This window comes from Helicoverpa armigera, chromosome 14 (genome assembly GCF_030705265.1).
Source record: "Helicoverpa armigera isolate CAAS_96S chromosome 14, ASM3070526v1, whole genome shotgun sequence".
Taxonomy (NCBI): domain Eukaryota; kingdom Metazoa; phylum Arthropoda; class Insecta; order Lepidoptera; family Noctuidae; genus Helicoverpa; species Helicoverpa armigera.
This window is the reverse complement of record NC_087133.1, coordinates 8,304,819-8,318,349: the sequence shown is the minus strand read 5'-3', so window position 1 is coordinate 8,318,349 and position 13,531 is coordinate 8,304,819. Positions and strand designations below refer to the sequence as shown.

Here is a 13,531-nt window from a genome sequence, read left to right as displayed (position 1 = left end):
TTCCATCACATGAAAACAAAGGAAACTTTGTTACAACGGAACAGAAGCTTTCATCAAAACGCATTTCCAAGAAAATCCTCATAAGGCCTGGCTTAAAACCGCTGCAGCAGAATACTGTTGTTTATACTTGATGGATCATTGTCATGGAGAACAAAATAACTAGCAGAGTTGCCATAACGGAAAATCGCCTAAGGAAGAATCGCGCCAAAATGCGAATGAGTGGGGGATGAGGAAAGTTACTGTTTTCGCCCTAATACATCTTCTATGGACCCGACCATCTTTTGTAATACCAAAAATCGTTGACAGATGTCAATCTATTTCACTCGGAACTGATCGGTTTGGTCATGACTACCGTACGAATTTGACCTACAAGAAGGCGCCTGACCTACCTTTTTTTTTATCGACGTAAAATCATCAAATGACCCCTCCCGCTGTGGGTTAGCAGCGGTGAGGGAGTGTCAGACTCTTACTGACTAAAATCGTCGTGTTCCGTCATAGGCCTTTTATGTACCAGGGCCGCGGTATCTCTTTCGAACAACCCGCAGCCCCGGCAGGCCTTGGCCCTGCTGGGCCCCGCTGGGGTTGCTGACGTCTCTTTGAGGAGCGCGTGGAACAACGCGCGCCGTCGACACGGGTCTGTCGTCTAGGAAGACAGAGGGACGATGAGCCACCCGAACTCACCGCCCACAGACCCACGCCTACGGTGGCCGGGAGTCATCTCGCGACACCCGGCGCCCATGGTGTCTACCTGGTCCAGCGCGGCGGCCGGGATGAGAGGTGCGCACTCTCTGGCGTTCCGCCTCCTCCTTCTCGAGCATGACCGCTTCGCAGAAGGAGGCGACGGCATCCCATTCCCTCTCGCCCCGGACCATGGCCTGAACCAGGGCCGGACGCGAGAGGTCGCCGCCGCCCAAAGCCTCGACGAGGACCCGGCGGTGCCCTTCCATGCGGGGCACACCTGGACTGTGTGGTCCACCGTGTCCTCGGGGCTGTCCGCACACTGGTGACACCGGGCGCCTCCTCACGACCGATGCGGTGCAGGTACCTCCCGAAACAACCGTGTCCGGTGAGGACCTGCGTCATGCGGTACGTGAGGGCGCCGTGACTCCTCCCGAGCCACTCCTCAAAGAGGGACTTACCGCCACGATGGTGGCGTGCCCTGCACTGGGTTGCGATAGTCGCCCCTCCAGGCCACCATGAGATCGCGCCGGAGCTCCGCCCGCTGCGCGACAACTTGCCGCGGCAACGGGTTTCTCCCCGGCGCTGAGCCTCCTCGCGCCAGTCGTACAGGCGCAAGAAGACCCTCGCCTCCAGATCCCACGGTGGCAGTCCAGCGAGTAGGCCAGCTGCTTCGCGGGAGATCGTGCGGTACCCCCGGATTAGCCTAATGGCTATCACCCTTTGGGGCACGTTCAGGTAGTGCACAGCCCGCGGCCGTGCCGAACGTGCCCATACCGGGGCCCCGTAAAGGGCCATGGACCGCATGACCCCCGCGTAGAGTTTACGGCAGGGGGCGTTTGGGCCTCCCAGGTTGGGCAGGAGCCGCTTGAATGCAGCACCTGCCTTCTCCAGTTTGGGGCCCAAACGTCGGAAGTGCTCGACGAAGCTCCACCGGCCGTCGAGGACGAGTCCCAGGTACTTCATCGCCCTCTCGACGCCGATGGTAGCCCCCCCCACCGTGACTTGGGAGCCTGAAGGTGGCGCGTTCCGAAGCCCATGAAAGCACATGGCCTCGGATTTGTGCAAGGCCACCTCCAGTCCCAGCAGCTGGATCCTCTCGATGACTATCGCAACCCCGCGCGTCATTATGTCGGCCGCCTCCTGGTGCGACCTCCCTTGTGCCAGAACCAGCGTGTCGTCAGCGTAGCAGACCACGCTGACGCCGCTAGGGAGGTCGGCGGCGCCTGACCTACCTGCATTGTGGTATCTCCGTTCATTTAACCTTACTCCGTGATCACAATATACCACGGTATACAGTGCACTAATATCCCGTACATGGTGCGTCATATATCTTCTTATATAAAAAGGCTTCCACCATATTAGGGTAAGAGGATTACGTTTGGTGTCGAGTAACCTTCCTACGACCAACTTGATTCGGGCCCCTGGCTTTACCACACATATCTTTTTTATTAACACTGACACGTCTCAGACGGACTTAGACGAACTCAGCCACTCTCAAATATGAACACTACAATATTATTGAGAAATATTGTTTCTTAGAAAGTGATTTATCAAAAAAAAAGGTCCGAACACTTTCGGAATTAGAAAAAGTTTGGAACATTCTTTCTGTAGTAAACAAAAGCGGTGTTATGTGAAATGGTACTGGCAGTTTAGAAAAAATATATGTTTCCGTAGTTTCAAAGGTAGAAATTGCTTTTGGAAATCGTAAAACAAGAGGCGATCGTACGATAGGAACACCTGATCACATGGTCGTGAAGTTTTATGACTGAACTAGGAACTGAAACTAGGAACAGATATCCATAAACAAAGGACAAAGATATACCTGTGTGTTAATATCACGCATACAACAATGATTGTATTACCGAAAAGCCAATTTGGTTCTAAACATTAACTTCTGCCTGCGGTTTTGCCCGCATCCCATGGGAATTACTCCGCTAAACCGGATAAACAATTGCTTAAAGCATTCCTCGGTGTATTAACTAACACTGGAAACATTTTTCTTTATCCAGTAGTTCAAAGGTTTACACAGTAAAATTCTTCAGCTTTATATTTTTTACCATAACAAAAAATTCAGAACAGTCAAATTAACGTCACTAAAATATCAGTCTTCAAAAGAATCTCCACTATATATGTACCAATTCTCCTACACCATTTATTAAACAAAATATTTACCCAATCATCCGCAAAAACATGTCCTTATTTACGAATCTTACGTCGACTACTCATATTATTCTCGAGGCAGCCCCGAATAGATTCCGAACGTGTCTTTTGTCGCCTCTTCGCCTACTCAACGTCAACTAACGTCAAGGATTAGGTTTTCGTCCACACATCAAAACAAAATATATTACCGCGCGATTTTCTTTGAAGCTGGACACAGATTTGGGTGAAATCATTTTGTTTAGGTATATATTTTTCTCGTAAAATATTAGTACCTAGTATTCGTTATTTTTAAAGCTGACAATACATGTGCTGTTACTGCTATTACTTGCTAATTTTTAACATGGGAGTCCTAGGTCATTATCGGTTCTTTGTACTGATCTTTTTATCATTAAGAAGGTTTCTCTTTTGCATAATATAAATATCAGCCTTTTACCTTGCTGATTTTAGACTCAGATTAATTAGAGTTTTCGCATAATCCTTTACCGTAAATTAAGAAAGCCCATGATACATTTTTAGATTATTTTTTGATCATTATTACAGCTTTTATATCTAGAGGTAAATTGTTCATATCAATTCGGATACCTAAAAAAAGATACACAACACGCAGACAAATGAATCGGAGCAAAAGAAACAAATTGGCTTCATTTTAAGGGTTTTTCGAGGCACTTTGATCAGCCGAAAATTCCCATTACGGGCTGATATATCGTTCGAGTTTTCTCCACGAATGTTTGCAAATCAAAGGCGAGTCGAAACAGTATATTTGAATGCCAATGTGAAAGTTTTATTAAGTAGGAAAATGTACTAGTTACTGGATACGTCTTTATTAGAATTTACCTTTTAGGCATACTGAAGGTAACATGAGTTATTTGATATCTATTATTTACCTGAAAGTAATTGGTTATATAGTTTTCTTTATGTATAATATATGACTAGATCTAATTTTCTGTCTTCATGATGAATCGTCAAAAAATGCTTTCAAGTTACAAATATAACGTCTTGTTATTCTTTCAAACGTTCAAGCCATCTAAGTATAAAGGTAATTTTCTTAGTTCTTGATTTTTTATATTCCTTTATTGTATCATCTTCCTAGCCTTTTTGCAACTTACATCCGCTTCGTGATGGGATGACACAGATTACCACTAGGTACGTTCCTTACTTAATAATAATTTTTTTCAAGCAATTTTTATAATCGAGAATATAATTCAAAGTTTCCCAGATAATCCTGGATGAATGACACGCAGAATACAAAATCAGGTGTTTTTGTTTAATATTCAATATCTTCGTAGATTAAATAGTGAGGCGTTTGCCTTTCTCACGTTGACGAGTCACCCTCTGAATTAATAAAATGGACTTTATGCTCTAGGGAATAGAGAAGGCATTTATAAATGCCTGTTTTTATTTATGCAAACAGCAAAAGCAAGAATTTTTCAGCAATAAGCATTCTACAGAATATTTCAGTCAACTACTTTTATTGACACAAATATTTACGGCAAGCTTTACTTGCAGATGTAATAAAGTATTTTAAATATGCAATATTGTCCATTTATTATCAAAGTTTCGTTAAACACAGTTTTGAAAAAAATATGGGGATTAATTTTGTTGTACCAACAATATTCTTCCTGGTCGTATAAATACATGTGCTTCCTCTATTTAAATTCATTCATCAACGAACCGTATAAAACGAAGACTAAAAGAGACTTTAACTTATATTAACAAAGCTTAAGTCACAAACTTTCCATCAAATCCTCACGCGTTGCTGAAATACAGTCTTTAGAGTAAAACAACTTACTGACACAGCTCTAAGTGTAATTCCATTTAAGTCCCGACTCTAGGCTCGATGTAATACATGATAGCCCCAATGCAAAGGGACGTAAAAGCTATTATTCTTAAATAAGCAATCTTCTCCAACATTAAATTATATTCACGTCAAGGTTCCTTGGATATTATAGTTTTAACAAGACCCCTTTGTAACAAAGACGCCTTTGTCCTAAGAAATGAACACGGTAACATCAAATGGCAGTGATACCTTTCTAAGATTATTCCATTCTTGTCCTTTGTAAATCAGCGTTAGGTCGTAAAAGTTGCCAGGATTAAAATTCATTAGTGTCACGAGATCTATAGGACAAATAGACGATTGGAAAGCCTTTCATTGGAAGCCTTTTAATGAATATTAAAATATCTCTTATTATGCGGGATTTTCTTTGAGCTGTGTTACAGATTTGGGATAGTACTAAACAGTATTTTATGAGGTTTGTGGGCAATCCTCAAACTAAAATGTGCAATACTTAGTTTCAATCATGTTTTAAAATGGTATCTACGTATCCCTAACGACTTGTAAGATAAGATTAGTGTCGTTCTACAAAAATAAAGAAGGAAAAAAAATGATTTGTAATGTCTGAGTCTAGTCTTAACTATTGGTACCTACCCTATTTAAGAGTCCCCGCGAGCTTCACGCCTCAATCTTACTAAAGATGGCGACATTTTCTGACATTTGTCAGGATCGAGAGCTTAGCGTTCCCAACATAAAATACAATTACGTACTGGCAGTGTACACGTGTTTTGCATCAACACAAAAAGGTTATAACCACTAGAAATAAAAAAAAGTGAGCAAATACTCCTTGGGCGTTCCTCAGGGAAGATGAAGGGTAAGATATGAAGTTTTTATACGGGCAAAACTACATCCGTCACGATCTCTGTCCGTCGAGTTTTTTCACAGAATGCATCACAATTTGTCATCTCCCGGGGCCAAATATTAGCATAACAAGAGATACGGGATCCCCCAGTTTCCCCGCCATTTAATTCCGTCCGATGCCCATTTGTTAGACTCGAGTCTCTCAACTACCTTTGTTCACGAACTGAGCAGTGGAAGTACTTTAAAAGTTCGCAAAACTAAAGTTGGACCGAATAAATACGCCAAGTTCGTTTGCTAAGAGATACTAAAGATGTTTGTAAGTACATCGGTCGGCATTAGTGGTTGGTTTATGTACAACTAGCTCTTACCTGCGGTTTCGTTTGCATCTTGAGAGAACTACTTCTTACTCTGGGATGAACAAACCGGTGTACTTCCAAAAGTTTCAGTCTATACATACCTAATTATATTTATTTTGGTTCAACATCCATTCTAAAATCAGACAAGGATAGTCAGTTTTTCTCATTTCTAATACCTACTAGTGACTGCTTATGACTTTAAATAATTTCAGTTGAAATGCAACAAATATCCATTCATACAAAGTTTACGGCTTAAAATACCTATAATCAGCTAACCTGAATTATGTATAGTGGTTGCGTAGAGTAACAAGTTTGTCTCAACTTTGACCATAACTCATAAATCTAGTAATGTGTTAAGACCCAATGCCTAAGATGTTATGGATGAGGGTACATCATAATTATATTAAATGGTAGCTATGGGACCTTTATGATCGTTCATTATGGCAGTCTATAATGGAGCTTGTTAATTCAATATTGATATATTGATGGAAACAACAACTTAAATGAAGAGGAGTTTAGAAAACTGGGTTAAAACTCAACCGTAATGACAGAACTGTAATCAGAAAAAAACAGAACCGAGAAAATTAAGCAGAGAAAATTGCTTAATTTGAGAATATTACCAGGACTTGCTGACAGTTGAATATAGTGTAATATCTATAGTTTTTCTAAAGCTTTCCATAACCACTAATGATTGTCGATATTATGCACATAATTATATTTACAAACATTACAATAGACATATGTTTAAACTACTTAAGTATACAAAAACCAATTAAACATAAATAATATTACCAAAAACTCTTCAAATATAATCAAAATCTTTGTAAGACCATTAAACGAAAATCAGAAATGTTGTCTAATTAATGTTTATGATGATTTAAACGATTCTTGTGCCTTTAATTAAAATTCTGCTATTAATATAAACTAAACAATTTCAGGGAAATCAGACTACTTTGCTATTATTGTCTTTTGATAAAAGGTAGGCAGATATTAAAATGAGAGACAGAACATTAATTTAATACAAGCGTTTATGTTGTCTGTAAATAAAATAAGAGCTTTGTTGCTTTTGAATATAATAATAGAATGACTCATTAAATTAAAAAAAATATATGACCTATATTTTTTTTGTGTATGAGAAATCAAATAACGCCTCCCGCTGTTGATGACATGTGAGGGAGTGCCATGACTAAAACCCACTATGTTCCTTCTTAAGCCCTTCATGTATCAGGGCTGCGGTAACTCTTTCGAACAATCCCGCAGCCCAGGTAATATAGGTATACTCAATAATAGTTTAGAAAGGGTAAACTGTTACGGAGAAGGTATGGATCCGATAGGTGCAGAAGGATTCTTTGGTGATGCTCCTGCTCTCGAAAAAAGGCAATTGAAGGTAACAATAGGTGGGTTTTTAGTCAGTAAGAGTCAGGCACGCCTCTCCACTGATCCTTGGTGGAGAGTAGTCTACGAGGATTTTCAATCTGATAGCTGGTATGGATACGTTAAGATTTTCTGAAAAAATATGTAAGAGAGGAATATTACTAAAATATACGATAGCTGCTATAAACTGCCTACTTAAAGCAATGTTATAATACAAGTGGTATATTTGTGTACATATTAATTAAATAGAATTAATTGTACGTATGCCGACAGAAATCTTAATTAATGACTATCACACCCTTGTCAACTGTTTGCCTGAAGATATAAGTAATAAGTATCATAATTTAATAAGGCAGTCTAGAAATGTCTTGTCTAGAAAAGTCGTGGTGGCCTAGTGGGTAAAAAACCAACCTCTCGAGTATGAGGGCGCGGGTTCGATTCCAGGTCAGGCAAGTACCACTGCAACTTTTCTAAATTTGTAATTACTTTGTAAGTATATCTTGGACACCAATGGCTGATAAAAAAAAGGTGAAGGAAAACATCTCGAGGAAACCTGGACTATGTAGTCTGAAATCACCAACCCACATTGAGCAAGCGTGGTGATTAATGCTCAATCCTTCTCCCTGTGAGAGGGGGCCTGTGCCCAGCAGTGGGACGATATAAAAGGCTGTAACAAAAATGTCTTGTATACCTACGACCCTATTCTGTATGTAAGAAGAATTTCTATCGTGAGAAACAGTAGTGACTGCCTAAGTACAGAGTAAAGATGTCAGTACACACAGTTTTAACACACATATGACCTCTCCAATCCTTTATATTTTCAATTTTATGGTCTGTCTACTGGGAAGAACGCGATCGTGGCCACAATATACAAAGGACAGCAACTGCAACCATCTATTGATGATCTGAAGCAGGCAAAGCATTTATCTTACCACTTATATTATATGTTATTTCGCCACGAATCTTAGCATGTATCATGACGCCTTATGTATGATGTGCACTTCATTCATTTATCAGAAATCATCATTATGTGATACGATACATCTATTAGGGGCAATGACTGTCATTTATCTTTTTCTGACAAGGCATGCAACACGTATTTACTTCTTCTTCTTTTGCTATATGGCTGTAAAATGTTATACCTTGCCATCCAAATACTTTCTAAAAGAAGAAAAGTGTAAACAAGTGACTATCAAAAATATGAATCTGTATCTCAACCGCCATTTATTTCAAAAACAGAACAGATTCCTTTTCGATTCGAAAAATAAAAGAGCATCAATAAAACAAATAAAACATATCGGTATTGCCAGCCAGAACAAATAACTGGGAAAGTAGTACAAATTAGATGTCGTAAGTTTGAAACTTCACAAGTCTGAGAGAATAGTGGAGGAAATGATTGAAGTAAGTATAAAGAGGGTAGAAGACAGTTGAAGCTCCTTTTGTTACTGTTTCAGAAGTTTTCAATTTGTTTGCGTTGCTTTAGTGCTACTGGTGTTTACTGAAAAGCGGTATTTTAAAATAGATAAACGCTGTATGACAGGAGTGTTTATTTTAGTGGTCGTTTTTGATTGTTTTGTCAATGTTGGTTTTGCCTAACACACAAATGGGACAAAACGGTTAGGAATTGTACGACTTTTTTAGATTGTTGATTTATCTATCAAGAAAAAATTTTGTAAGATTTATGAGATTTTATTGAAGTGTGTTATTATGTAATTGGTACTTATATTAAAGTAGTTAGTTTGAAAAATCACCAATACGATCAAAAAAACCATTTTAAATATTCTCGTACTGATCTGCGAGCAAGTTTTTGCACAAAGCATTAATATTTTCCAAGTTATCCGTTTCACTGGACCAAGTTATCGTCGCAAAGAATAGCAAAATTGAAACCGAGTTCAAAGCGATTGTGAATTCGTGACTTCAAAAAGATTCTACATATTTAAATTATAGGAAGTCGGTAATATGATATTTTTTATCCTAAAGTCTGTAACGTTAATCCCTACTTATATTATAAATGCGAAAGTAACTATGTCTGCCTGTCTGTCTGTTAAGTTACGCTTTCATTAAACCACTGAACTGATTTTAGTAACATTTGATACAGAGATAGAGTTGACCTTGAAAAAGAACATAGGATAGTTTTTATCCTGGACTTTTGATGAGGTCTATTGGAAACGCGATATAACTGAACTTGACGCGGGCGAAGCCGCGGGCGGAAGCTAGTAAGGTATCTACTACATACAAAAAAACTTCATTTCAAAACATAATTTACCGAAAAGATAGACCTATTAAAATTAAATGTTAGGTATATTAAATACAATGGTATCATAAAATAAACACGTTAAAGCTTTGTATAAAACGTTAAAATAGTAATTCATATTCATACTTCTGGTACTGTAGAAAATAACGTAAAATATTATAAAGATAAGTTTGAAAAATTACTCACAATTTTTCAGTCGTAATGTACCTACATAAAAAGGTAGGTTTTTGTTCAAAATACACTCTTACGTCCGTAAAGTTAGAGTTGAATTTACGGTGGTATCATGAGGTGGGTTAAAAATAAAAAGTCCCAACTTCGTATATGGTGGGTGTCGTTTAGAAGGACTAAGTGGTTACTTTAAGTTTAATAAAACCAGTTAATTAAGGAGCCTCATTGTTAAACAAATGAATATTCTGCAGTACTTTTTTGCAGTCCGTAGTCTGGTATGTTTTTTTAAGCACTCAAAAAACGTTTTGAACTCGCCACTATAATGGCGTCCACGGCCGATTTCGGCTACGGCGGCTGTTCTCATATAAGAAGATCAGGCAGCTGCGCAGGACATATTATAGTGCACGAGCATTTGCGCAGACACAGGTGCACTCCCTATCCCTTCACTCTCATAACCCGATGGGACGGCAATCCGACACGACCGGAAAGAGATCAGGCGCAGGACCGACATTTACGTGCTCTCCGATGCACGGTGAATCAATCACCAACTTCCAGACTACGGGCTGCTTTGTGAAAGTTTAAGAAAATCCCGAGACCCGGGAATCGAACCCGAGACCTCGAGCGCAGCAGCCGCGCTTGCGACCACTAGGGTTCAAATATGTTGAACTTGATAAAAGCAAAGTTAAGGTGATAATAATAACTTTGCACTATTGCATCACGGATACTTGGAAGTTATGTATTTCACCAAGCTAACTAAACTAACTGTCGAACATAGTTTAATCTACAAACTTCACACATACTTAGTAACAAATACCCGAAAAAGAAGGTTCAATAAAAACTTTAAAAAGTACACTTCCTAACAGATAAACTAAACGGAATTCCCGAGCCTCAACTGGTCCATTATAATCCAACTATTGAATACTTCATGCAAAAGGGTTCGATCTTAAAGTTTAGTAAAACTAAGGGATACTCTTATAGTTCTTTTCGCACCGCAGATTAAACTGTTGGCCAACAGTCAGCCTTCTCCGTGTGAGAGGAGGCCTGTGCCCAGCAGTGGGACGATTAAAATGCTGTAACGGAGATGACCCGATTTAAAGAAAATCTTGATTGGAGTCATAGCTAAACGGCTGGTTGACCTTGGACAAAGGATAAGCATTGCCATCTAGCGTGGCAATGCTGCCAGCCTTTTGGGCACGCTCCCGGTCGACATCGATGAGGAGTATTTTGACGCTTTTGAGTATTAGTGTAATGTAAATAAATCTTTTTACAATATTTTTTGTGTAAAAACTTCTTTCTAACTGCACATATTTTTGTTGTATTTAAAAAACGTTCTCATTTATAGCTAAAATACCCCATCCATCTTCATACTGATTTACAACCCCAAACAAACTATCGGCCGACTAAAAGTTTGCAGTTTACGGGTACTCTAAAGTTTACCTAGTAATTTTATCTGGGCAGCTGTCGTAAACTAGCTTAGAACTAAACTACACTAGAGTTACTGCTTCCTTCGTAATAGTAAGTTATGTTCAACGCCTGTTATGTCCTAGGGGAAATCATAGGGTAAATATTGAACTAAGTAATACTGGGTATGCAGGTTATGAGTATGTGAGATCATCTTTTAGTATCTACAATGATAAATTCAAAAGAAACGTGTTCCTTCCACTGTTTGTTGCTTCTCAATAGAAATAATTTTGAAATTAGCTTAAATAATGCTGGTAAAATTGCAACTAACAGACTAGCTATATGTACAAAAACAGGAATATAAAACCTAAGAGAGAATTGAAGAGACTTTTTAACAGAGTGCTCGACAAGTACCAAGATTGCGATATTGACAACCAATAAACTGTAAGGAAAAGTTGACAACTAAAGAGATTTCTGATCAGAGTATATTGTATACCAAGTGGAGTGTTCTGACTGAAATGCGCTCTCATAAAATGGACAGGGTCGATTCTAGGCTGTAGTTTTGACACGACTAAAAGGTAGGTATCACATCAACTAACGATGACGTAGATACAAAAAAAAACGAGTTTTATTCCTATACATATTTTGATAATAGGTAGATAAAGTTTTAAGAATCTGCTAAATTAATTTAAAAGTTAAACCTATTGGTAGCAATTACGTAACGCGAAAATAGCAATTAATTATTATTAGACTTAATTAATTGCTGTTATCATAATTTCCTCTTTCAGTGAAAACATTTTACATCATGAACAAAGTGTTAAATTGTACCGCTTTTTACACCGATTGCTTAGTAAGTAAATAAGAGGTATACCTAATCAGTTTTTTAACTGTTAAAATATATTAGTCCCAATTGTACCCACGTATAATCAAGCTACAACTTTGAACATACCTTCATGCTCCTAAAACTGTGATTATGTTGCATTCCGATTCTGAAACAATGCATAGTAAGATATTAGGAGGTACACAGTCACACCATAACATTGGAATAACATCCTACATTACAAAGACATAAGGTTGAAAACAGAATATCGTACTCACAAATGTAATGCCAAAACTCGATACGATTATTTTCATTAATAGGTTACATACTCAGTTTTCTAGGTCAACTAAAATTGAATTGCTATGCGTTTTTATCTAAATTAATTTGTAAATTCAATATTGTTAAGTATTTTAAAATTCAGAATAAACAAAAATATGCTCATCGATCACTAGGACAGACTTTTTATAATAACTTTATTGACGTAAATTGGACCGAAACAAATATGTTCCATTTATAAAGCAAACCTAATTTTAACAATCCCATGGAGAACATAATGACAAGCGGAGATGTCATAACGGAAAATCTAAGAAGATAGCGCAGCGCTCCGAAATGCGGGTGTGCGTTGGATGAAGAACGTTCCAGTCTGCGCCCTTTTACGCCTTCGTTGGTAGTACCCGCCTATTTTTCGTTATACCAAAAATTATTGACAGATGTTTCAAAGAATCTGAACGCCTCACTAGTTCACTAGTAAATGATCGTTTTGGCTACGATCACTGTACGTATTTGACCTAAAAGAAGGCGCTTAACCTACCTGCCTTATAGCATCTCCGCTCATCTTCCCTTACTCCATGGGCAATACCTATTCATAACACAATTTAACCACGTTACGACCGCGACAATAATTCCATACGAAGTTTAACAAACTTCTAGTCAAACGTTTTGAAGCCATAGTCCTAAGAGAATTATAAGTACAGCGTTTCTGACATAGAAAGGCGTATAAACTTAGGTGATTTCTCTGGGAAGATGAATCGCACATTTGAACTCTTGCTAATAAATCTTCCTAGCTAATAGAATTAATGCAATCGGTAATTTATTTGGCTTTCAGTTATCCTTTCATGAACAAGAAAAGAGTGTATGTTAGTATAAAGTCTGACAAAGAGAAATGGAAGCAAAAAACATGGCTTGATTTGCCAAATAACTTTTGAACAGGACGGGAAAAAGAAGAAGACTTATTCTTTCGTGGTTAAATGAAGGCTGACGGACATTGGTTTGATCTACAAGAGAGATAGATAAACTCTGGACCAAAGAGTTTGAATGAAATACGTGAAATTATATTCTGTTGCGTTTTACGGAGACGAATCAACGCGGTGTGAGGCGATCCGATGAGATTGCAAAGAGGTGCGACGTGATGTGGCATGGCCTTTCTATCCTACGTGCACCCTTCACGTTCGCATCCAGATCACCCACGTAATACGCACGGTTAGAAAGTACATACCTAAGTATTCATGTATACACTCAGGAAAATATGCATTGACAGCAGTAAGTAGAAGAACTAAAACGATCATTCATCGAAGCAAAAATTTTCAGATACGCTTTATCGCACGCCCGGTAGTGTGTGATCCACCTAAGTCTAAGAAAATTAACCTAACTACGTCCTACACTCAAACTATTTAAAGGCATTGAGA

The 13,531-nt window shown here is 38.7% G+C and overlaps 1 protein-coding gene across 1 annotated transcript in view; it reads right to left on the bottom strand.

The window, feature by feature from the left end:
* LOC126053863 (suppressor of lurcher protein 1) overlaps positions 1–13,531 on the bottom strand; it is an 83,182-nt gene that overhangs the window by 43,570 nt on the left and 26,081 nt on the right. The window contains exon 2 of the mRNA XM_049837174.2: positions 11,976–12,015. Within this exon, the coding sequence (XP_049693131.2) occupies positions 11,976–12,008 (33 nt within the window). The 5' untranslated portion in view covers positions 12,009–12,015. The remainder of the gene's footprint in view (positions 1–11,975; positions 12,016–13,531) is intronic.